The sequence below is a fragment of the Aspergillus glaucus genome, assembly GCF_001890805.1.
Source record: "Aspergillus glaucus CBS 516.65 unplaced genomic scaffold ASPGLscaffold_12, whole genome shotgun sequence".
NCBI lineage: Eukaryota > Fungi > Ascomycota > Eurotiomycetes > Eurotiales > Aspergillaceae > Aspergillus > Aspergillus glaucus.
The window spans coordinates 920602-944740 of NW_019170464.1; the positions used below are offsets into that span (position 1 = coordinate 920602).

The 24139-nt window shown below is 51.3% G+C and overlaps 6 protein-coding genes across 6 annotated transcripts; 2 read left to right on the plus strand and 4 right to left on the minus strand.

Annotated features, from left to right (window-relative positions):
• Positions 1-727: 727 nt before the first annotated feature.
• ssdA (mRNA-binding translational repressor SSD1) lies at positions 728-5172 on the minus strand (the record flags this gene model as incomplete). Its single annotated transcript, XM_022540785.1, has 5 exons — positions 728-767; positions 832-1835; positions 1896-2255; positions 2329-4985; positions 5076-5172. The coding sequence occupies 5 exons, from the start codon at positions 5170-5172 to the stop codon at positions 728-730; spliced, it is 4158 nt and encodes a 1385-aa protein (XP_022400374.1).
• Positions 5173-7820: 2648 nt separating this feature from the next.
• Positions 7821-9445, plus strand: ASPGLDRAFT_26554 (putative RNA export mediator Gle1; the record flags this gene model as incomplete). The annotated part of the gene is made up of 2 exons (XM_022543576.1): positions 7821-8627; positions 8678-9445. The coding sequence occupies 2 exons, from the start codon at positions 7821-7823 to the stop codon at positions 9443-9445; spliced, it is 1575 nt and encodes a 524-aa protein (XP_022400375.1).
• Positions 9446-10554: 1109 nt separating this feature from the next.
• On the plus strand, positions 10555-12437 carry ASPGLDRAFT_48244 (F-box protein). The gene has a single exon (XM_022546855.1). It carries the CDS (start codon positions 10702-10704, stop codon positions 12277-12279), a length of 1578 nt encoding a protein of 525 aa, XP_022400376.1. The 5' UTR covers positions 10555-10701; the 3' UTR covers positions 12280-12437.
• A 449-nt stretch (positions 12438-12886) lies between these two features.
• Positions 12887-19402, minus strand: ASPGLDRAFT_93736 (putative myosin class II heavy chain (MHC); the record flags this gene model as incomplete). Its single annotated transcript, XM_022550548.1, has 2 exons — positions 12887-15958; positions 16022-19402. Coding segments are annotated over 2 exons (6453 nt in total), but the record flags the coding sequence as incomplete, so codon positions are not given.
• Positions 19403-20481: 1079 nt separating this feature from the next.
• On the minus strand, positions 20482-21956 carry bgt1 (1,3-beta-glucanosyltransferase Bgt1). The gene is made up of 4 exons (XM_022546856.1): positions 21445-21956; positions 21122-21379; positions 20896-21056; positions 20482-20832 (listed from the first exon to the last, which is right to left on the minus strand). Exons 1-4 carry the CDS (start codon positions 21711-21713, stop codon positions 20594-20596), a joined length of 927 nt encoding a protein of 308 aa, XP_022400378.1. The 5' UTR covers positions 21714-21956; the 3' UTR covers positions 20482-20593.
• A 226-nt stretch (positions 21957-22182) lies between these two features.
• Positions 22183-23872, minus strand: ASPGLDRAFT_48247 (SANT/Myb-like DNA-binding domain-containing protein). Its single transcript, XM_022546857.1, has 4 exons — positions 23507-23872; positions 23365-23452; positions 22989-23296; positions 22183-22911 (listed from the first exon to the last, which is right to left on the minus strand). Exons 1-4 carry the CDS (start codon positions 23603-23605, stop codon positions 22681-22683), a joined length of 726 nt encoding a protein of 241 aa, XP_022400379.1. The 5' UTR covers positions 23606-23872; the 3' UTR covers positions 22183-22680.
• Between the last annotated feature and the right edge of the window lie 267 nt (positions 23873-24139).

The window sequence follows — 24139 nt, forward strand, 5'->3', positions numbered from 1 at the left end:
TTTAAGGGCTCTGGGTTTATATTATTACTTTTTGTGACGATCATTATTATTCTTCTTCTTGTTTTTATTAGTACTATCTTTTGAGGGCGCTTGCATTGCGGTTGGTGTTTGGGGTTCGATTTGTTGTACGTCCCAAGGGACCATGAATGATACCACGGGAATTCAAAATCTACCAAAATTATTCGATGATCCATTACGTAGCAAGACAAGTACAACCATCCGGATGCGCCTTTAAATAAGCTATGCAAATATCTAAGATTATAATAAACATATCTTCGATCCAAGTCCCTTCGTGACCAGTCTTCAACCAAAGCCATCTGCGACATTGCCCGTAATCAACAAAACAAAAACATTCAATTTAAAGCATGGTGCCTTGTGCGGACAACCAGTGATTCCAAACACTTCGTCCAAGGACTTTTTCTGCATAAAATCATGCTGCGGATCTGATGTGCAAGGAAAAATAGGAACTCGGTCCACTGACGTGATAGACAGACAGCATGACCCAATATCAAAACCAGAGAAATCTGTAATGGTTCAAGCAAAAGGGAATAAGAACGCTGGGCTGATTAAAATGATACTGCCTGGAGAAAAGGGACGGTAAACGCTTTGATAGGCGCAAGGCAAGGTCTGTTCGAGACACGAAGGGAAAAAATAAAATAAAAAATTTGTACTATGAATCAAGCAAACATACACTTGAAGAGGTAAAGTATATCGTTGTCAAAACCCTTTACAGAGCGTAAGGGTTCACAGACCGAATAGTGAGGCAACTGTAGATGCGAATGAGTTAGCCATAAGAACGGTATAATAAAAACCACCATGGATAATACTTACGGAGGACTCTTGGACAGATCGGTCTTGAGAATAATGGGAATGCGGCTCATCTCCGTGACATCTTGGATGTATTCTCCGTTTTCTTCCCTGAGCTTAAACAAGTTCAGGTACTTCTCCTTGTTTGTCAACTTGGCTTCCGGAGCGTCACCAGCGCTGGTCGCCATCTTCGGGTCCGAGCGAGTGCGGTGAGGTCCCTGCTGGCCATTGCCGTTGTGGGTTGGCGAAGGGGGCATGCTCTGAGTCGGGCGGTCGGCAGAGTTGTTCAACGACACACCAGCGGCCATCTCAGTGACCTCGGACATATCGTCATCATCATCAAAGAGGGCATCAACATCATCTGCGGACATCGTTCCAGTCTCAGTTTGCTTGCGCATGGCCTCGTCCCTCTCGCGAGCACGCTCCCTGGCAGATTCGGCTTCACGAGCCGCTGCGGCAGCCTGGGCAGCACGGGCGTTCGCGGGCTTGGGACGTTCATCTTCGGGAACGTACGCGGACGACGGAACGCCCTTCTCCCAGTAGAGCTCGAGAACACGGGAGTCCTTGCGGAACTCTGCCTTCTTCAATGGCAGCTGATCACAGTGGACACGCTTTTCGAAACCGTACTCCGGAATGAGGACATCGAACGCGGACTCGTAGACGCAGATGACGATACCCTCACTGATCAGGTCGCCACCAATTGCCTGTCGTTCCTTATCCATGTTACGGCAGGCCTCAATGTGGACGCTTTGCTCCTGAGCGTTGTGTGCCGAGTCCTTCTTGTTGTTGCAAAGCTCCGCTGTCTTGTTAAGGGACTCCAAATCGTCCGTGAATTCGATGGCACCATCAGAGAGAATGGCCTCCAGCTGACGGTGCACAACGATGTCGGAATAGCGACGCGAGGGGTTGGTGAAATGGGTGAAGAAGGGAAGGTTGAGAGTGTAGTGCTGGCGCTGCTCACCCTGCACAGTACCTCCCACGTAGTACTTCGCGCGTTGCATGGCCTTGACGAGAAGTACTTCCATGCCCTATATAAAAAGAATTCGTTAGAGCCCTGGACTTCAGAAAGGCAAACAGAGTTGACTGACCTTGCGCACTTCAACATCCGACACCTTGCAGACACTGCTCTGCAAACTGCCACTGCTGGTAGCGTCCATTTCATATCCGAGTGGGTTCATCCGGTCAACGAAGGCCTGAAGCCGGCGAGCGTTTGGTGGAGTCTGGCGGCGAAGGAAGGCCTTTTCAGGCATGGCCGTCACCAATTTGTGGGCAACAAAGAAGTTGGCCTTGTGGCTCAACTCTTCGACCAGCTCATGGGCCGCAGAGGCGTCGAAGATGTTGTCTTCGACAGGCACGTTCTCGTCATCCAACTGAGACAGCAGACGCAGAGGTGGCAAGTTTGAAGCACGGTGGCCAAATCTTGCTTCGCGGAATTTCGAGGCAAGGCCCTAGAGAATCGAAAAAAAAAGTTAGCACGAGCAAAAGGGAAAATGGGATCACCAGTCAAAGAAAATCACTTACGTTCAAGGCCCGAATGTCGTCAGCGGTAGTCCCAGGCACCGAAACGTCGTTCCGACCACCGATGATTGCATTGACCTCGTCGTAGCCCAGTCTACCAGAGCTCTTGATGACACCCTTGCCGATCCACACGTCATCATCGACGATACCGGTGTCAGGGTTGGCTCTGAACACCACACTAACCGTCAGGCGCTCCTGACCAGGAAGCAGCGAGCAGAGCTCCGTAGAAACGCGCCGTGGCAGCATGTTCACCAGGCGGTCCATCAGATAGACGGCGGTTCCCCGCTTCTTAGCCTCCCGGTCCACCAGGGAGTTGGCCTTGACGAAATGGGCAATATCCGCGACGTGAATACCGATCTCAACCTGTCCATTGGGGAGCTTCTTGGCGTGGACAGCATCGTCCAGCTCCGGGGTGCCGTTAGGGTCAATGGTGAATGTGACTTCGTCACGGAAGTCGCGACGCGAGGCCAAAAGTGCCTCGCCCTCATTGGCAACTGACCAGTCGTCCCAGCCAATACTCTTGAGGACCGCATCGGAGAACTCGTCAGAGCCGAAGTTGTTGTCCCGGAGAAGGGCATCGGTCTCCACCTTCAGATCACCCATCTCGCCGAGTTGCTCAACCAAAGTACCAAAGGGGTGCAGAGAGGTGATCGGCCATCGCTTGATGCAAGCGACGAAGATGCGGTTGGCGTACTCCTGGTGCTTCTCGACGAAGTCTCGAGGAGCCTGCTCGGTAGGAATCGCAATGAGCGGAACACGCTTGTCTGTAGGCTTGAACCAAACAATCTTGGGCTTCTCTTGGTGGCGGTCATTATGGCGGCCGTGATGGCCGTCTCTGGCCTGCCGTTCGGCCTCTTGCTTCTCCTTCGTCGCCTGGCTACTGGGACGGAGGAGACCCAGAGTTCCCGAGAACATCTGTCCTGCGACGCGTTCGATCACAGCCACGATATGACCAGCATACAGCGGCTTCTGCTCATCGCTGATCTCGTCTTCCTCGACCAGCAGAAGGCTCTGGCCTTCCACTTCGACATCGTCGTTCTTCTTCTGAGTGGGTCGCTGACGGAGACTGCCACGGCGACGGATGCTGCCGTCAGGTCCGACCTCCTGTCGCTCTCCATTGGCGCCGGAGTCCGAGCGAGACAACTTGTCACCGCCATTGCCACCAGAGCGGGCATCTGTGATGTCCTTGCGCTTCTTCTTCTCTTCCTTTTCCTTCTTCTGCCCCCATACTTCGTCAACATCCAAGAGTTCGACAGCAACAAAGTCACCCTCAAGGGCACGGTTGCGGTCTTTGCTTCCACAGATGAAGATATCGGCATCCAAGTCGGTGGTAGTGACATAGGCGTCGGAACGGTTCTTCTTGTTGACCCGGAGGGTACCGGCAACCAGCTGACCGTTGCTCAGCAGCGCCGGCAGGTTCGCCTGGGGAAGGTAAGGAGTGAAGAGCGTCTTGCGCTGCTGCTGCTGCTGTTGTTGCTGCTGTTGAGCAGACAGTTGCTGCTGGGGTGCGTGCTGACTGGCCTGGAGGCCCAAGCCCTGACCGTTCAGCTGTCCATTCTGCTGCTGCAGGGCCTGCAGTTGGGCAAGCTGGAGAGGGTTCAGCTGCTGACCACCAAACACCTGTGGAGCCATAACCACTTGTCCCTGGGGAAGCTGAAGGAGCTGCGGCTGGCTCTGGTACTGGAACTGGCCAATGGAGCCAACGGACTGGTTCATGGACGCGCGAGCACGGTGGCCAGGCTGGAAAGAACTACCTTGCTGCCCAAAGCCCGTCCTCTGCTGATCCTGGTTCTGGTTTTGCGGTTGGCGCCAGTTGCTGTCAAAATTGCGGGACGAGGAGCGGGCGTGGCCCTGGGCATTGCCACGTCGTTGGTTCTCCGGCAAGGGACCAAGACCACTGTCAGGGAATTGGAATCCACCAGCACCGCGACCGGAAAGAGAGCCACGGTTGCCGCCAACTGCCATGGATTGACTGCGACCATGACCGCCGGCCCGAAGGTTTCCAGCGCGCTGAAATCCCAGACCCTGAGGAGCTTGCGGAGCACTCGGTGTCGACTTGCCGTCGGAGGTCGGGGTGTTCTCGTCATTACCACCAGCACTTGGGCCGGGGAACTGGAAGCCAGAGGCGGTCCTCTTCTGCTGGGCGAGTTCCGCAGCCTTCTTGGCCTCCGGCAGTGCCAGAGAGTGACGACGCTGGTGGCCACCACCTGGGGGACCCCGGCCACGGCCGCCGTGACCTCCACCCTCATTCCTCTGATTGCCCTGCGGCTGCTGCGGCGGCGGCGGCGGCGGCTGCTGCTGCTGCTGCTGCTGCTGTTGTTGGTTGAAGTCCGAATACCCGGAAGCACCCGAGGACGGAGCTGGAGGCGGGCCCATGCCCAAACCGGGGAGTGCGGACTGATTGCGACGGTGGGGGGATTGTGTGTTCACGGGCACACCCAGTTGCTGCTGAGCCAATTGCGGGAATTGAAAAGCGTTGAGCTGAGGAGACACGCCTCCGACAGAAGCATTGCCTTGGATGGAAGGAAAGGAACCGCCAACCTGGTTCAGCTGCTGGGGTTGTAGAAGGCCCATGTTAACATATTGTTGGTGTGTTGCAGCAATTTGTTGCTGCTGCTGCTGGAGTAGCTCGATCTGTTGCTGAATTGCCAATTGTTCCACTGTAATTTCCAAATTTCGTCATTAGCCCGGTGAACTGACCACATGGTGACCGGAACGGTGCATATGAGGGGTGCATCAGGAAAACGTACTCATGAGGGGAGTGAGCTCAGATGGACTTCTCCGGTGAGCAATATGGAGCTTGCGACCAGTGGGGCCGGGCACCCCGGATTGGCCTTGTTGATCCATGATCCCAGATGAAAGAACGAGTAGGCTAAATGACTGTAAAGCGGGTAATCACTGCGAGTGCAGACGGACGAACGACGGTCGAGCGTGGTTGGAACGGACTCGTTTCAAAGTCGACTAACACGCAGACCGACCGAGAATGACGGTACAGGGAGAGAGAGATTCCAAAAAGGTGAGAGTTGTAGGATACTGAAAAGAAGCGAGAGATCAGTAAACGGAGGTATTGATCAACGACGTTAACCAAAGGAATTGATGGGAGAGAAAAAGAAGTGAGAGGAGATGAAGAGGAGAAAATCAAAGTGAGAGGGAAAGAAAGGAAAAGGAGAAAGAAAGAAAGAACGAAAGTGGGAAGAAGACACGAAGAGGGGAAATCGCAGATTGATGATAGACCCGGGAAGCTGCGAGTGTCCGAGCGGAAGACATCACCACGCAGAGCGGACAAGTACAGAAAGCAGGAAGGAGCAAAGAAAGATAGATAGACTAACGTACCGGAAAATAACACACAGATTGGTGTTTGCTGTAGGAGGTTTTTTGGTAAGAATCCTTTTTGGTTGTGCTGTACAGAACGGGGGGGGGGGTTAAAGTAACGATTGCCCCTTTTCCTTTCTTTTTTTTTTTTTTAGTCTTTTCTTTTTATATGCAGGAAGTGGTAACGACTCGCAGGGAAATCAACAAAAAGCGTACAAAATCAACGAACGCAGAAAATGAGAAACACCAAAAGAGGGCTGGAAATAGCAGCCGGACAGAGGAAGTATCTTTTCAAAACCCTCCAGGGCGAAGAGAAAAGAGAGAGAGAGAGAGAGAGAAACAGACGTGAAGCTGTTCAATAATTGGAGGGGGCTTTTATTTGGCGGTGGAGGAGGGGAAAAGACAGTGGATGACCGGCAATAGAGCACTATCGCGACCACACTATAATTTTTTTTTTTAAAAAAGGAATGAGGTCTTTCTTTTCTTCTTTTCTTCTCTTCAACGGTTTCCCGGAGAGGTTGATCCTCAAGAGCAAATAATGGGTTGGGTGAGGACCGAACGATAAGTAGAGATCGTAGTAGACCCACGGTATACGGGATGAGGCAAAAAAAGGCTATGCTTAATGAGTTGGCCTCTTTTGGACAGTGGCGGGGGTAGAAAAGACGAAAGGATGAACAGTTCGTTTTCCCCCGAGACTAGACGTTCTTCAGCTCCTTTTGGGAAACAGAAAGAGAATGACAGTTGAAACCAATCCGTGCACAACGAGTCAATGACGCTGGATGGGTTTGACCTAAGGAGCGGGGGAGGTAATGATAAAAAGAGAGAGAGAGAGGGGGGGGGGGAGGGAGAAAAGAGGGAGATGAGAAGTCGAAGGAAAGAGGGAGAAGAAAGAGAAATCCTTCTTTTTCAATAATGAGAAGAGATGGAAAGAAAAGAAAGAAGAGGACGAGAAGAGAGGTTGGTGGGTGTGGGGGAGAGACAGCGGAAGAGCATCATCACCATCATCGTCATATCAGCTAGCCTCGTTGGGTTTTCTTGGACTACCCCATGGTAGTAGTAACTGGTAATAGTAAGTTTCTAATTAATCTGTCACTGCGTTGTTCATCCCAGACACCTGTAATTCCTTTTCAAGCAGCTATAGCTATATAAAATGCAAAATGCTTTCTATTTCCAACCATCTCATACTTGATGTCTTGCTACAGGGACTCCGCCGTTGTCAACCTGGAGAACCCCTGAACGGGTGATGCGACCGCCCAATTTGCCATGCTCCACGTGACCCTTGTCCACCATACAGATACTCTTTTTGTATGTACATACTCTGTACTCCATTATCTACACCGTACTTTTACTCAGAATGATCTCCGAGTGATGTTCATCATGATGCAAAATGTCCAAAACCATCCAAGCTTCTCACCTCCGTACCGAGGAACTGCCCGGTGCACTAGTCGGCACGGGCGTACTGAGGTATGAGGTATGGTACTGTCTGTTACAGAACATGCGTTACAGTATGGTATGTTACCAGATGTACCAGTACGTACCATGACAGAACACACCCGGCCCGTGACCGCCTCCATCATAGTACAGCTTAGTACGAGTCTCCAACGACCGACTCCAACTTCCAGTCAGTTTCTGTTTATACTGACAGCTTCTCTCTTTATCTTTGTCCATTGGGTGTACCTCTGGTACTCCTTCCTCTCTTTCTGACTCACTGACCCATGTGATGGTCTTGAAAGGTTTGTGTAGGGTTCCTCGATCTCCATGGCCCCGACTCTAAAAGACTTTTCGCGCCTTTCCCTCCAAATTCGTACGCCTGCATTCCGATGAAAAGAAACAAAGCCAGTAGCTGACTTTGATAAGATGTGAAATAGGACTGTCCACGCAATATTTTATATTTAGCCTAATTCCATCCGATATCGATCCATCGCCAATCTCCTGCCCGAATTGTCCTGTCGCGTCACTCGCGGAGTCACCAACGGCCCCGCCTTGTCTTCCAAATTCGTGATCCGATTCAATATCGCCTAGGCGTCATGGTTACCATCTAGCCGAGCTTGACTGATAAGCGAAAACTCTGCGAGCACCATACGATTTCAAGTCCTTGCCTCCTGCCACCGTTTCCCATACCCCCGTCTTACCGAATCGACCGTTCCCCTTATCTACGCTCGAGAAAACAGAAATAATCCAAAATGGGTAGACAAGTCAACTACCCTCCGCAGTTGGACAGCCCATCAAAACAGCTTATGCTGGATCTTGTCAAAGACCTGGAGGAGCTCCGGCTCCACAACTCCGAGTTAAAAAAGGTCAAGGCATACGAGCGGAGATCCTTCTACGAGACCCTAGACCGCATAGACCACGAACGCGAAATACAACACAATGCCGCCATCGATCGTGTCGCCACGCTCCAGGGCCAGAGACGGGAGGAGGCCGAGGAAACGCTCAGGGATCACTTACGGGCCGAGCAGGAGGAACGTCGCCGCAAAGAAGAGGAGGCATATCGGGAGAAAGAACGGCTAGAAAGGGAAAAGGCGGAAAGATTACGGCGCGAGCAAGAGGAGGCCGCGCGAAAAGAGGCGGAGCGGAAAGCACAAGAGGAGGCGAAGAAGAAGGCTGCGGAAGAGGCAGAGAGGGCACGCAAGACCGCGCAGGAGGAACAGGAACAAAAACAACGGGAACAACAGGAGGAGGAAAAGCGCAAGCACGAGGCTGAAGCCAAGAAGGCAGAGCAAGATGCCGCACAACGCCAGGAGAATGCTCAACGACAGAAGCAAGCGGAGAAACAGAAACAGATGGGTGGTGGTCGTCAAACTGCAGAGGAAAATAAAGCACAGCTTCGCTACGTGGAGTTACACCAGCATCTAAAGTCATTCCGTCAATACCTGAAAGAGCAGGCAAAGGCCAGCCCGGCGGTGAAACAGTGCATGGGAGACATGCGCCGGTCTATCAAGAAGTCGGTTGGTCAACTGCGTGAGGGCAAGGGTGCCAACAAGACTCAGGTAAAGTTGGTCAATTTCTTTGAAATGAGTGGTGACTGATGTGTTTATAGCTCCAAGAAATCAAGGGCACCCTGGAAAAAGCCGCTGCTATCCCAGGGCCGTCTTTGGACATTCGCCAATTCCTTGCTTTTCCGCCAGAAAACATTGCCAATTCCGATGGTATTACCGTACCAGCTCTTTTGGTCTACGGCCTGAACATTTTTTCCAAGGCTTTGATTTCGTCACTTATCACCGAAGCATCCATCAACCAGGGTCATGCCGAACCGATCGGCATCGTGGCGGCCCAGATCTTCTCCCAGGATGTGTTCATCTACAATGGATGTCACTTGGTTGACATCTTATGGGCGAAATATCGTGTGGCATGTCCAGCTTTATGGGGATTTTACGGAGATGAGAGGACAGAATCCGGACGACGAGCAGTAGGGTGGAAGAAAGAGGGAGATGGGACGTTTGTCTCTGAACAAGGTCATACCGATCGAATGACGGCGTTAGGAGCCGGCTATGCCGCCCTTACTCTCCGAAATTTCGGCAAAACGCCGCGCAAGAACCCATTTTCTAACCAGATGTTCTGGTACTCAATGCATAAGATTCTGTCGATTCCTGTGGAGCACCTACAAGAAACACATCTTTCTCTCCTGGCAGCTATGCTGCGTTCCTCTGCGGAGAGAATCGTGGGCTTTTTCGGACATGTGGGTCTTGTGCTGATGAGGAGGGCGATTGTCGATATACCCAACACTCTTCCTCGTAAGAGCATGAGTGTCAACCAGTTGAAGCTTCTGAAAGACCTTTACAGTCGGGAGAAGAATATCATTATATGATGCCGGTTATAGTATTAGCATTCGATGGACAGAGACCTCCTTTATCTTTACCGCCCTTAGCTGCTGGCTTTTGCTTCAATGCCCTGGACTCTCAACTGGCGGATGGGCGTTTTACATGCTTCGCTCAGGGTCGACAAGCAGCCTGGATAGGGCACGCCCGCTTGGAAAGACTTATGTTACGATGATGAGTTTGATTAGAATATCCTGCTTGGCATACTGGGCTTGAGTTTGATTGCTTGTGCATACGGAGTACGTACTTTGATGGTCTTTATAAGTTGGCCGTTTAGGAGGCTACCGGCTACATTGGAAGGGTATTTAATACCACTGCATTCATCAAAATTCATCAAATTATTGCTCAACGAACCGTCTTCCGGGCCCTCAATTAACCTTGATCGGGATCCCTGATCTCCGATCTACGGCCGAGGATCGCCCACTTTTACCACCACACCATAAATTATCGCGCACCTCTTATTCTAGAAGCACTTAGCGAACACAGCTGGTTCACGATTCGGACACAATGCCATGCCAAAAAAAATCCCACCAACGAAATCACGCAACGCAACTGATGGATCATCGTTGGTTAACGGCATGGGTCCGGTTCAATCCATGGAAAGAACCATGAATCGTACGGATTGGATTTTTTCGGGCGAGTCTATATGTATAGTACTCTGCACTGATAATATTGTAGAGTATCGTATCACAGCATCATCCCTTACTCCTGATCCCATGCACAGTACTCCGTACAGCATCTCGCATATAAACTAGTAAGGATATCGGCATCGGAGAGCCGAACTGCCCTGCCCGATCAGGACGCAAGTTCCGAGACGGGATAGTGTAGGAATTAAGAATAAAGGAATTAAACATCCCGACCGGCCGGAGACTAATGACGTGCTCCACCGGCTTTCCGTGGCGCCGTTTCGGTGCCGTTTGCCGGTGATTATTGTTAGGGAGGGAGAAAAAAAAAATAAAATTTAAAAAAATAAAAATAAAAATAAAATTTTTTGAGGACCTTTTATGGTTTTATATACAGGGCTTCCCTGATAAATTGATTCCATTCTTGTTTTTTTTTTTTTTTTTTTTTTTTTTTTTTTTGGTTCTGCTTTTGGTTTGCGATAGCAGTGGTATGTTGAACCTTACTGCACATTGATGTCATTCGATACCCGAAGTATAAGGAAGCCATCTACATAGTTACTCTTTTTTACCAGAATTCCCACAAGGATCCTTGGACGGTGTTGAAATTGTGACCGTGTAGGAGAATGGCATTACCCCTTCCAACAGAACTCATCCAATCCATCCTCCACTTCACAGACACAGAAACATACCACTCAGCGCGATTCACCTCTCGTCACTGGTACAATGCCGCGTCGACACCTTACATGCTCCGAAAAGCGCTCGAGCAAACACCAACGCTCCTACCGGCATTAAACTCCCTACCCGAAACCAACTGGAATACCCTCTTCAACCAGGTCTCGCGACTGAACTTCCTCGATCATCGGTTACATTGTCACAAGACGATATCCGCGGCGGATTTACCACAGGAAAGCACGGCGTCTACACCACTAGCGACATCGCATGATGGCAGAAAGACAGCAGTACTGAAAGGCTCCCAAATAACCATCTACGACCATAATAACGAGGGAAAATTCAATCTCACCCTCTCCCAATCTCTCTACCCCCTGTGGACAAGCGTCTGCCGCGCATTACTCGAAGGTGGCGCCGGGTACGGCGCAAACCAGGGTTACGCGCGACATCAGCTTGCCGTGTCTTCGCGGTCCAGTCTAGTCGCAGTGGGACTAGGAAAAACGATTCAGATATACGACTACAAGGATCCGGATAACCTTGGCTCTCCTGTTGAGTATGTACTGGGTCAGACGGAGACGGTTTTTAGTTCATCATCGCCTGCGCCTGGGCCGAATTACCGGGAGACAGATGGTGTGGTGGAGGCATTGGAGTTTGTGGACGGTGATGAGGATATGCTTCTCCGCGTGGGGATTGGGAAGGAATCGAATCCGAATCGAACCTGTCGGGTGCGGTATCTGGGTGATCCGTCTCGTTCCAGCCACACTCAGCAGCAGTCAACTCTCGAATACTGGAGCCAGAATATCAACCGGGTGTACCTCGACTCGGTAGCGTTGGCAACGATCTTACCAAACAACGACTACAAAACCGCGCTCAACGGTATCCATCTTCTTCAACTATCACCATCAACGACATCACGCTCTTTCATCGCAGCGCTTAAAACACAAGACGTCCAAGGCTACTGCATAGCAACCGTCACACCATCATCATCACCCTTACCAGACGACGAAGAGCAACAGATAATAATATCTCACCACCTCCCCTCGAAAACCAACTATCTCACCCCATCAAGTCACTCCACAACCTCTAAAGCAACAAACACCTCTGACCCCACCAATATTTCTTTAATAGACCAAACGCTTAACGATAAAGCCGTCGTTACTCAGAATCTTAACACCGCGTCTACAAACCGCTGGGACACAATTCATCTCCCCGCTGTTACTGTGAGGAACCCGTTGATATCTGTTTCGGATGATGGACAGTTACTTGTTGTTTATGAGCAGGGGGCGGGGCACTCGTTTCGGTATATGGCTGGTGGGGGGTTGTATGTTTTCAGTCTTGATGCTTCTACCACTGGGACAGGTGGCAGTGGAGAGAAGACGGTACAGCCGTGGTCATATTTATTAGATATTGTTGACGTTGATGTTGAGGGTTTGAAGGTTGCTAAGTCCGAGACTGGATACGGGACGAATGGCTACACCGTGACTGCAACTGCACTAAATGGACAGCGGGTGATGGAATGGTGTTTGGGTTGATTTATTATTCTCATAGACTTGCATTTAGACTTTGGACTTGCATTGATGGCGTTAGACTACTTTATGATAATAGCTAATAATGATCGTTTATCACTACGTTCCCACATCAGAGGAAAGTAGAGTGATTATGTCCAATTAGGGTATCGTATCAGGTATCTCACTACCCGACAGACAAGTCTTGATAGCTTCAACATGCATATGTGTATGTGTATGTCTGCTGCCCTGTCATAACTAGTAAGACAAACAGAAAAGAATGTGGATTAGATTAACAACAGGGGTCAGGGCTAGGGGTTGGTGATTGTACAGTTAAACTCGTATGTAAATGTAAACAATTGGTCCACAAAATCAACAGGGTGGTATCAGGGAAGTCAGATGAGAGAAAAAAGACGATATATATGTGTACAGAAAGAAGGAAAGATCGTAAATCACTCTACCATGACAAATGTCCAAATGTTCAAACAAATTCAAAAGGAAAAGTAGAAAAGGGAAATTAGTCGGAGATTATCTCCGGCCCGAACGGTTCAGACCCAAGCTCAGGCATAGGCTCAAGCCCATCTTCCGTTTCCATAGTCTCCGGAATCTCCGGAATCTCCGTGGCCATCGTGGTCGTATTTTTCGGCGATGCAGAAACCATCTCATCCGCTATGCTCTCCGCTTCTCCGTCCTCTGGGAACGGTTCGTCGTGCTCGTAAGTGGTCGATTCGGCATCCTGATCATAACTCGACCGTCGAAGGAGCGGCGGAGTCTTGGGCGGTTCTTGCAAGCCACCCTGGCGCCCAGAGAGCGGTCGTGGCGTCGGGTTGAACGATCTCATCGGACGACTTTCTGATGTGCGTCGCGACCCGGATTGGAGGGGTGCGTTTGCTCTGGGAGACTGGCGAGTGTTGGATCCCGGGGGTGTCAGAAGTCCCGAGAGGAAGTTACTGGCATTGCTTGGCTTGGACGGTGTTTGGTCGGTGGTCGAGTTTTCTCTTGTACGGCGCCAGCTACCCCAGGCGGCTGCTGCGGCCAAGGGGAGATTGCGCGGCGATGCAGCCAATTCGGTAATGGATGGGAGAGATGGGAAGCCCTGGCCCGTCATAGCGCGCTCTCGCTCCTGCAGCTGCATTTGCAAGTTGGCTCTCAGGCGAATAGCAGCGTCGCGCACGGCGTGCTGGTTGAAAGAGGGCCTCGACACGGTGTTGATGATGTCCTGGAGGTCGTCGAGTCGGACACCAAGCAGCTCACGAAGCCAGGTAATCTCCGTGTCCCTCTCCTTGAGCTTGTTAGGCGTTTCCTTATCAACGGAGCCAACTTCTTGCTCAAGCTCGTCGATGCGCGACTCCCGCTGCTGCAATTGGTCCTGCAGAACAAGAATCGACTCACGCAGAGCCTGAGGAGAGATCTTCTCAGGAACATCAGATCCCCTAGCAGGAGGCAAAGACTGCGAGTTCAATGCACCAGGGCTGACCTTGGCAGTCTGCGCTGCTTCAGCAGCCGCACGAGCAGCAGACTTGGCAATCTCAAGCTTCTCCTCAAGGTGGTTGACGCGGTCCTGAAAGTGTCGCGCCTTGTCCTCCGACAGGGCCAACCGCTCGGACATGTAAGACTCCTGTCTCACCTTGTCCTCCGAGTTGTTATGCATAGCACGGACGTGGCGCTCACGAAGGTCGTTGAGAACACGCTCATGCGCCTTGCGCTGATCATCGACAGCCAGCTCCTTGGATGCCAATGCTTCCGCCTTGGCTTCGTTGGCTGCCTCCAGCAGCATTTCGTAGCTTTCGCGTGCGGTGTCAGCGTCCATTCTGATGTTGTCCTGCTGGCTCTGAAGACGGATGATCTGCGCTTCCAATTCGGCACGGACAATGTTGACTTGGCTGTTGGCGGCCTCCAGATCCGTTTGCAAAGAAGTCCTAGTGCGTTGAATCTCCACACGGCTGCTCTCGCGGGCTTCGTTGAATTCGCGCTCAAAGTGAACCGCCTTGGATTCCAGACTATGGTTCTCCAGTCTCAGGTTACCAACCAGTTCCTCCAGACGTGCGTTCTCCTGCTGCGACTGTCCGAAGATGAACTTCAGCTTAGTCGCTTCGCGCTCCTGCTGCTCAAGCTCGCTGATATCAATCTCGAGCTTCTCGCGTAGCTTAAGCTCCCGACTATACGCAGCCCGCAACTCATTGTTTCCAGCAACGTAGGCTTCCTCCTTGCGTCGCCAGTTCGCCTGGTCGCGAGTAATGTCACGGGTAACGTTGACCATTTCCCCCTGCAGATAGTCGAACTTGTCGCTGAGGTTCTGGCGAATACTTATGCCGTCACCAAGGCGAATCTGCAAGTGCTCGATAGTCTCATGAAGCTTCTTGTTCTCCTCGTTTGTTCGTTCCAGTTCAGCCTGCTGCCTCTCGTTCTCCCGCTTGTAGTGCTCGCTCGAAACACGGTGCTCGTCAATAGTGCCTTGAAGGGTGATGTTCTTGGACGAGATCTCGGCAAGCGTAAGCCTGAGTGACTCACGCTCCTGGGACAGGGAATCAGATCGCGATTGGATGTGCTCGAAGTAAGGGATCTTCTCTTCCTTGAACTGGAGGAAGCGAGTCTCAGCAGATTCGGCAGCTTCACTGTGTCGGGCAGCATCCTCCTCAGCGACCTTCAAGAGCCTCTGAAGCTCAGCCATAGAGTCTTGACCCTCACGGCGCATCTTGTACTCCTGCTCAGCCCGTTCATCCGCAAGACGCAGCATGTTCTTGAGACCATCGATCTGAAGCATAAGGCTGTCGGCTCCAATCTCCTCGGCATCAGAAGGACGCGAGTTCTGCATTTGGAGTTGCGAAGAGACAACCTCCTGGATCATGCTCTTCATGTTCGCAGCCGGGTCTTGAGACAGTTTCTCGGAGGTGATCTCTCGCAACTCGGCAAAGCTCTGCTTAAGTTGCAAGAGTTCGGCAGTAGCGGGAGATTCCACCTCCTGGGGAGCACGAGCCGCCAATGCTTCCTGGATGACATTCTTCAGTTTGTCGAGTCTTCGGTCTTTCTGTTGCTGCATAGGAGACCTAGGTCTAACCGACGAATTGTCCTCGTACTCGTCATCCTCGTCATCAGCATCACTGTCTTCGCCAGTAGCAGAGGTGCTTTGCAGCGTCCACTTGTTCTGAGCTCCCGAGGCAATAGATGTCACAGACTGCTGAATAACGCCCAAGGCCCGCTCAAGCGGAGACAAACGCTCCTCAACAGTGGAACCAACGAGATCATTGATGCGACGATCGAAGAATCTGCTCCGGTTCAGCAGCTTGTCATCTTCACCCGAGGAAATAACATCGTCCCAGTCGCTGATATGATCATTGTCGTGTAGCAATTGCCGGACAGGCGAAGTGATAGTACCAATCATGCTCTTGGAAGGAGTAACGGAGAGCTGAGACCGAGACTCGAAGTCGAGCTTGGGAATATCCAGCGTACCCCGTCCGGGACTGGGGCTTGGAGCTTCGCTCCTGATCTCGGCTGGCACATGTCGCTTCTCCTTCGATGGCCCGGCAACGGGCTCCGGCAGTTTTCTCTTAGGTTGAGGAGTGTTTATTCTCTCGATACCAACATCAGAGTCATCGTTCAGCTGCTCCATAATAGCATTAAGCTCATCCTCGTCAGGCGACTCCTCGCTTGAGGTGTACTCCGGTCTAGGAGCCTTGGCTTCTTGTGGCTGGTCCTTCTCAGCAGGCTCCGGACGAGGAGGCTCAGGAGGCAACGGCTTCTCCTTGGGCGAAGCTGGCGGGTCTTCAACGGCGTAACGGGAAGACATCAATCCATTGACAGGCTTCTCAGGGACGCTAGGAGGCTTTTCATTTGAAGGAGGAACGAACTCAGGCACAGCAGGCTTGAATTCGAAGGATTTCGCAGCTGCTGAAAGGAACTTATTCTTCAGTGTGACGGTAGAAGCTTGCTCAGCGCCCTTGTCCTGTTCTTTAGGAGCAGGAGTGGGTGCCTTCTCTATCGGTGGCTGCTCAGCGGCCTTTTCGGGACCTTGCTCTGGCGCTTGGTGCCGCACTGGTGATTCTGATGTCTCAACCTGTTCTCTGCCCTCCGGAGGCGCCCATGTCGAAGCCTCACTGACCGGTGTGTCCTTCCGCTCAGCAGCAGCCAGGCTCTCCTTGCCAGGCGCTACATTTTCTTTGCCATCTGCCTGCTTGTGGGGTGCAGTTAAGTCCTGGGAAGCCTTGACATTGTTCATCTCCGTCAAAGCACGAGTTGGCACGCTGAGTTGCTCTTCCCCATCAGAAGGCTGGTCACCACGGCGCGCACGCTTGTTGCGATCCGCAGGAGCTGGTTGGGCATTCGCGTTTTCTCCCTCAACCCCCTTGTTCTTTTCCTTGTGTTCGCTCTCATCTGGCCGCACAATGGGAATTGCTTTTGACTTCTTGGCGGGTGTCGAGACATCTGAGATATCCCCAAAGATCTTGGTTTTCTCCCCAGATGGTTGTTCAGAGCTTGCAGCGCCGCCGGGATTGAACGCAGGAGCATCGACGTTGAATGAAGCGGAGGAGAACTTGAATTCGTCGGGGCCAGCACTCCTTTGGTCGTTGACTCCAGGGGGGTTGAATGCGGGGGCTGTAACATTGTAGGAGGCTGTAGGAGGCACGGCACCCTGGAAACCCTGGCCAGCGCCAAAGGTGAACAAAGAGGGATCTACCCCTTGGAACTGGAAAGCATTGTCTTGGAACCCGAAGTTCTGGGACGCAAACGCACCCATGGGATCGAATTCTTTGGCTTCCACGTTGAATGTCGACGATGACAGTTTCGAGCGATGCGATTCCATGCTTGGTTTCGACTCGTGCCAGGCAATATCGTTCGCGAGAGGGCCGTGACCGTGGGGTGCACCGGAAAGACTTGGGTTAGTATCGATATCAGAGCCGTCATGATGGTTATACCCGTGGTATTGATTAGGATCAGCATCCGGCATAGCCCATTTAGAGTGCAGCAGTCCAGAATTCTTGAAACCATCACGACCTGCATCCCGGTCGTCCTCCTCCAGCTGCCGTTCGATCGACCTCTCCAGGTGGTAGTCGGAATGGTTGATATGATCCAAGCCCTTCTGAAGTGTCTCGCTGAGGTTCTGACCACGGCTGTGGCCGCGAGGTGTAGGATGAGCAATCTCCACATTAGATGCATGGAAATGATCCGGTTGCTCAGTAGGGGTCTGGACCCGAGGCAATGGTTGTCCTTGGTTGTCGAAGGATTCCTTGCCATCCAGCCCTGGGTGGAAGGGACCCTGGTCATTCAAAGGCGAAACAGGCGAGAGCATAGACGACAAGTTAGGCAAGGTGCCAGGAATAGCTCCTGCCTGGCGGGCGTTCAAGAAACTTTGAGGGGTAAAAGAGCCCTGGGCAGGAGGCGTGGGCTGGAACGGCAGAGGATATCCGGCAAGCAGATTTTGGTCGACGCCCAAAAAGGGTGCTTGCACGCTGAATTGCGAGGCAGGAGATGCTAGAGCGCCGATGCCATTAGGCGTATTCGCCGACTGATTCAATTGCGGAGAGAAGGGGTGCGGTACAGCAAGCGGGTTGCCGGCCGCCGATGCTGTCGGGATGGGTGGTGACGCGATTAGACCAGGGAAAGGAGCCATCTGGCTCATAGCAGCAGACGCCGGCGAAACGGACGGTTGCGCTTCTTCCTCATCGCCCAGCGACACACCAAGAGCTCGCAACTTCTCCTCTTGGAGGAAATTGACATAGGAATCCCATACGGCCTTATCTGGGAACCGGACTCCATACTCCCCAGTTGTCCACTCTCCCTGTACGTCTGTAGGGTCGGGGAAGACAGGTCGACTTGAGCCTCCGAGCTCCATGGCCGCAGCATCATACTGATCATTCAAATTAGAGATGGTGAATCCACTGTTGTCGTATCCTTCTTCTTCCCACTTCCTCAGTCGCTGTTCAACATCCTCGGGGCGCATCAGACGATGCCCGGATTCTTCAGAACCTCTCTTGTCTTCCAGCGGAAGCGCAATAATACACGCTTTCCCCCGCCAGGGAATCTTCTTTTTGGTTCGTTGGAACGTCGAGGTGCCAGATCTACTTAAGACTGGTGGTTTCGGGGCATTTGGTCGGGGGGTGCTTTCATATCTCTGAGCGTTTTCAGCATTATTAGGCGCTGATTGTGGTGTCTTCTCAATCGGTTCCTCTGCAGGCGGTGGTGGCAGTGGCTTCTCGACGGGCGAGACTACTTTGCTTGCCTCCGAGTCGGTTGGAGGCAGACCTTCTGTGTTGTCCATGGCGATCGGCTGCGGATCTTTATCGTATGCAAACCCCCAAAAGTCCTCCTGCTTGAGCGTCTCCGTCCGCTTGTGGATATAATCCCTGAATTTTTGACGGGCCGTACTAGTAGTACTATTAGTACTGCTCTCGCTTTGGCCGGTGCCTTTCTTCCGGTTCGCAAAATCGGCCAGTGTTGGCGTCCTTAAAAGTTCCTCGCCGCGACTGTCTTCTTCCAGACCCAACCAATCGTCGTCTGCAAAATGGTTCTGTGCTGTAAAGAACGATGGAGCCTCGCTGCCTGAGTCGTCGCTAAGCCAATTGCTCCGCTCTGTTCTGGGCTGACCAGAAAGGTACTGGTTGATCCAATCCTGAGTGAAGTCCTTTATCGACTTTCCTCCTTTTCTGCCAAACAGATCTCGTCCCGGAGAACGGTCCAGGATGCCACTGTATAGATTCCTGGCAGAGCTCTCCCCACCGGACGGTCTCAGAAATCCGTTGTTGTCGTTATTGTTATTATTATTATTATTATTATCGCTGCTCGGTTCAATCCCCTGAAATGTACCACTGGGCATCGAGGCCGGGGAACTAGCTCCCGATTCACGATCGACACCAGCGTTCTGACTCTGACTCAAAGTCAATGATAGCGTGCGAGGGCTAGGTACAGCATACGGAGAACCCCAGGCGGTGGTATAGTAGACACTGCTTTCCGGTCTTCGGTTTTCCGGGGACGAATTTAACGACTCCCCGGTGCTGCGGTATCTTGCGAGATTTGGGAAAGTAGGCGGATTCGGGGTTATAGTGTGTCTCCGGAGACGTTCCAGGGGACCAGGCGACCCGCCAGTCGAGAGATTCGACACACCTGGCGATGTGGAGAGCGAAGTGAATGGGGCCGACAGATATGACTCGTCACGGGGAAAGGAAGTATGCGCGACGGGTGGATGCGGCGACGGTGAAGACGCCGAGGTAACAGAAGGAACGGACGGGTATAGATCTGAAGGCGCAGAACATGGTTCGTTTAGTGACTGAAGCATCTGGTGGTTTTTTGCTTTCATTTGGAAATCGGCGTAGTCAATGCAATGGCAGTGAAAGCAGACAACGGATAGAACAGATCAAGCGGGGAGAGCACAAGAATGTCAAGTGTCACCACAAAAAATAAAATAGTAAAAAAAATAAAAATAAAAAGCCACCGTGAAACAAGAATTGGGTTTATAACAATTGCACGTTCAAATCATCGCATGCACACACTCAAACATACCGTCGTCCGTGTCGACTCCTGCAGCAAGCACTTGCTTGCCGCTCCGCTTATCGTCCAGAATGATGAAGCATGGAAAGGAGAACCGTTTCGAAGGAAGACCACCTTGCAGTCCAGCCTATGATCGGCAAACCGGGGATGTAAAGAGGGAGAGGAGGCTTATAGGAGGTAGAGAGAGAGGAAGTTAAAAAGATGGCCGAGGCGGTGATAAGAGAGATGAGATTCGGAGAAGAAACGAAGCGAGATGCTAGTCGAGATGAGGATGATCACAGACGCCTAGGGCATGGGGAAACGTGGACCATGGCGCGCCGTTAGTGGGATAGAGAGAAAGGAAGGAAAAGAGAAAGAGTTGAGTTGAGATTGAGATTCTCCGAAGTCTAAGGACAACGTGAAGAGAGTTGAGTCCGAGGTCAATAACTTAGGGGGTAAAAGGTAATTTACTGTATACAAGTACGATACTTGTACAGACCGCCATCTCCATATTCTACAAGTATATAACTACGAATTAAGATAGTACCTCTATCCAATGCCTGCATATAATCAATTAACGACAATTGGACTCGACCCCAGATAATATACAGTCCGCGAGTAAACAATACTACTATCCTTGGGAGCGCGCGCTGCTGCCCGGTCCGTGTCGCTGTTCAGGGGTAAATATAAGCTGAACCATGGGTGCGTTGGTTATTACCGTACCATACGCCATTCGCTTATCTAAGCCTACAACTCGGTGATAATTATCCAGATGGACGAAATTACTTTTGATTTCTATCCAATCCCATATGATACAAAGAAGCGAACATTGTCAGACAACTTTTTTTTTTTCAGTAGCCATCAAACGCCGATGCGGGGTTTAGTTCTTCGGGCACGAGATGTCAAACTTGAGCTTGCGGTCCGCAGTGAACAGACCCCAGTGAGTCTCGTCCATCATCTGGCCGTTGTCACCCTTGCTCAAGGGCTTCCACGACTCGTCGAAAGCCTCAAAGTAGAAGACATCCACACCCCAGGCGAGCATGCCGCAGACACCCTGCTTCCAGTACTGCTCGGCGTTCTTAGTGCCGGCCTTGGCAGCACCGTAGTCCGAACCGCCATCTGGTGCCAGTCAGTTAACCCAATTCATTGCTTTAAAAGTCCATTGATATGGAGTATCCTTACCAGTAGGCCAGCCAGTTTCGCCATTACCAAAGCGGATGTTCTTCGCGTTGTCACCAGCAGCCTGCTGAACGTGCTCCATGGCCTGCGACATATCCGAGAAATAGGTCTTGGGAGCGCTGTCAATGGCCGTGTTCTGCCAGTATGCAAAACCGTTGGCAAGACTGTCAAACATCGAAACGTTAGCTGATAGGTCCAGTCAATTCCGCATTCTCATCCGTCGCCTTACACATAGTTCACGCCACCCTGGAGAATGGGGTCAGCAGTGCCGTCATTGAGCTTGTTCCAGCTTTCGACGAATCCAACGCTCAGGTCGGGGAACTCCTTCTGGACCTGCTGGATGCGTTTCAAGAGTTGTTCGGCAGTCAAACCACCCCGGTAGAGAACCTCGGAGCCAACGGTGATCGCACGAACGGTATCCTCGTTTCCGTGCACACTCGACTTGAGGGCGTCGAAGTCTTCGTTGAACGACTGGTCATAGTCGGGCCTGAATCACGAGAGAACGCATTAGTCTAACCGCACTGCAAATAGATAATCGGACGAAAGGCATACCAGACACCCAACACAACCTTGAATCCCTTCTCCTTCGCAGCAGGAATGATGTTCTTGGCGGTGTCACAGTTGCTAGCGGAGTATGTGCGGACAAGCGTCGTCACACTCTTGATAGCATCAAAATCGGCCTTGTAGTCGGAGGTCACCTTGCAGCTTCCATCGGCATTCTGGTTACCCAGCGCCAGACCCAGCATACCACGGCCATCATTGCTAGTAGCGGCAGCCGGCAAAGCCGCCAGCAAGACGGGAAGGAGACCAGAAACACGCATTATGTTTTGATAAGATAACGAGGTAGAGGGCGGAGGGGAGGAAAAATGAGTGAGCGGACTGGTATGTAAGGAAGAAGAGTAACTAAAGAGGCGCCACACACAGGTATAAATAAAATGGACGAAAAAGGGAACGACAAAAGTGAGAGTTCCAGAACTTTTTAATAAATCAAAAAGATTGACCCGAGGAGAGCAATTGTGGAACAGACAAGCCGAGATGATGAAGTCGCCTCCTGAGATCCGCCGCCTTACAGCAGTCCAGAACTTCCGTTCGGAGCCCTCACCCGGTTCCTGGATCCTCCCAAATAGGGAAAATGCACCCGGCGATCGGCTATTCTTGGAGCCGAATCCCACCGTACGGGATGCTGCAGGGTCCAGATGTGTAGCCCCATATGAGACTTGCAGCGCCCATCCTCATCCCCCGGTCTGGACTCTGGCATACAATAACTATGGAGTATTAGGGTCTTAATGTGGCTAATGCTACTATCCTATTTGCTATCTAATAGATCCATGATAATAATCCTTGTGGCTGCTCTCATTTTATTAATAGACTAACACTACTAAAAAATTAAATCTTTTTTAGAAAACTCATATCCCCCTTTATGCAGGAGCACTTCCAGGTCTGATGGCAAAGGGGATGATTTCTCCTCTGCTCATATTGACCAAAGTACAGCGTATGGATACTCAGGGTATTGCAAGTTGTGATGTCACAAACTCCGGCAACAAGTACGCGCTCGTCCGAACCCTGGATGCTAACTGTGGGTGAACAAAAAGTGAAAAGTCCCTCGTCGGCGGACTCGGCGCTCCCTTTCTTTTGCCACCCGATTCATCGCATTGAATCGAACAAAACTTTGTGACAAGGTGCACGAACCGGGGTTACGATACTGAACGAGTGCGCAAAAGATATCCACAATGCTGACAATTTCTTTCTCGGGGGTTTCTTGGGGAAAAGGGTGCGACTCCAGAATGCTCAATTGTTGACCACCGATTTGGCTTGTTCGGGTGTGATTTTCCGCTGGGTTATGTCGTTGAATCGGGTGCTGATGGCCAGCCATCGGTCTCGTTCCCATTTAGCCGCGATGTTGTGCAACATGACCACGTCCTCCAGTGAGAATTCCTCGTCGACATAATACACTTTCTTGGTCGTCGGTGGATGGGAGGCGCCGTTTTCTTCTTCTTCTTCCTCTTCTTCGTCATCAGTCTGTCAGTAAAAGACCTGTCAGTCTCCTTCTGTCTGGGACAAGAGAAGCCAAAACACCGGAGAAACACTCAACTTACATCTCCTGCTGTGACAAGTGGGTCGGCAAATGAAACGTGACGCTCTGGTTTGGGTTCAGGCTGGGTGGTTCGAGCGAATTTCTTCAAATGCGGGTTGCCAAAGGCAATCCCGTCGGTCGAGAACACGCCATCGACCCCAACTTCGGGACTCTGGACCCTTCCACTGCGAAGATAGTCCCAACGTTTCTTAACTTCCTCTATAGGTCTGTTCCCCAATGAGATGGATATGCGGCTCCATGGCACCCGGAAAGCGACAAGTTCTCGGAGCAGTCGGTCTTCCCTCGCTGTCCATAGACGATAACCTTGATCTATTGTGATCTCATTAGCAGCCGTTACATAAAGTACTTCTCGAACCAATGAGATGGCGAATTCTCACCTGTCTGGTCATTGGTAGATGCTGCGTTCGAAGCTCGGGTGGCCGTGGCTTGTTCCAGGGTGACCTCTGGTAGAACAGTACTTGCGCGCTATAGTGCATTTGTTAGGCCACTGATCAATCAGAAAAACATGAGTCAGGTTACCTGATCGGCTATTATCTGGTCGCAGATGGTTTTGTTGCCTTTGAACAGGGTCTTGAAGGGGACTCTGTACTGCTTTCCGTCCACAAAGAAAACGGGCATGGCGAGTATTCTAATCTCACAAGATTTGAAAGATCATCAAGAAAAACAAAGTAGGGTGTTATCTGACAAGGGACGAATAAAAATGGATGAAGGTAAATGAGTGTGCTTCGAAGTGAAGGTTGTTGGTCAGTGGTGGTGTCAGTGGTGGTGTCAGCTGGCGTCGAGGAAGTTCTGTGGCTTCCCTACACAGTAGTAGTCACGGGTTTCCACGTTGTCCGCAGAAGGGATTGGGACTGGGACTTATGTACAATACAGCATTCAATGATGAGTTAACCTGCACTGATATAAATTTATCTCATTTTCAAGACACCATTGTTCGCTGCATAATTCTACATCGATCAATTGCATTAGATCTGGCGATTGCCTATATTTCAGATCATATAATTCTCAAAATATTTTTCGAGTAACAAAGCCATTTCAAAAGTAATGAGTATTAATGGCCATAGTAGTGAAGTACCCGTAGTTACTCGTAGATGCCGTTGTTTAGAGTTGGTCCGAGCGTCTAAATTTCGCCCAGTGAATTCAGTGAACACC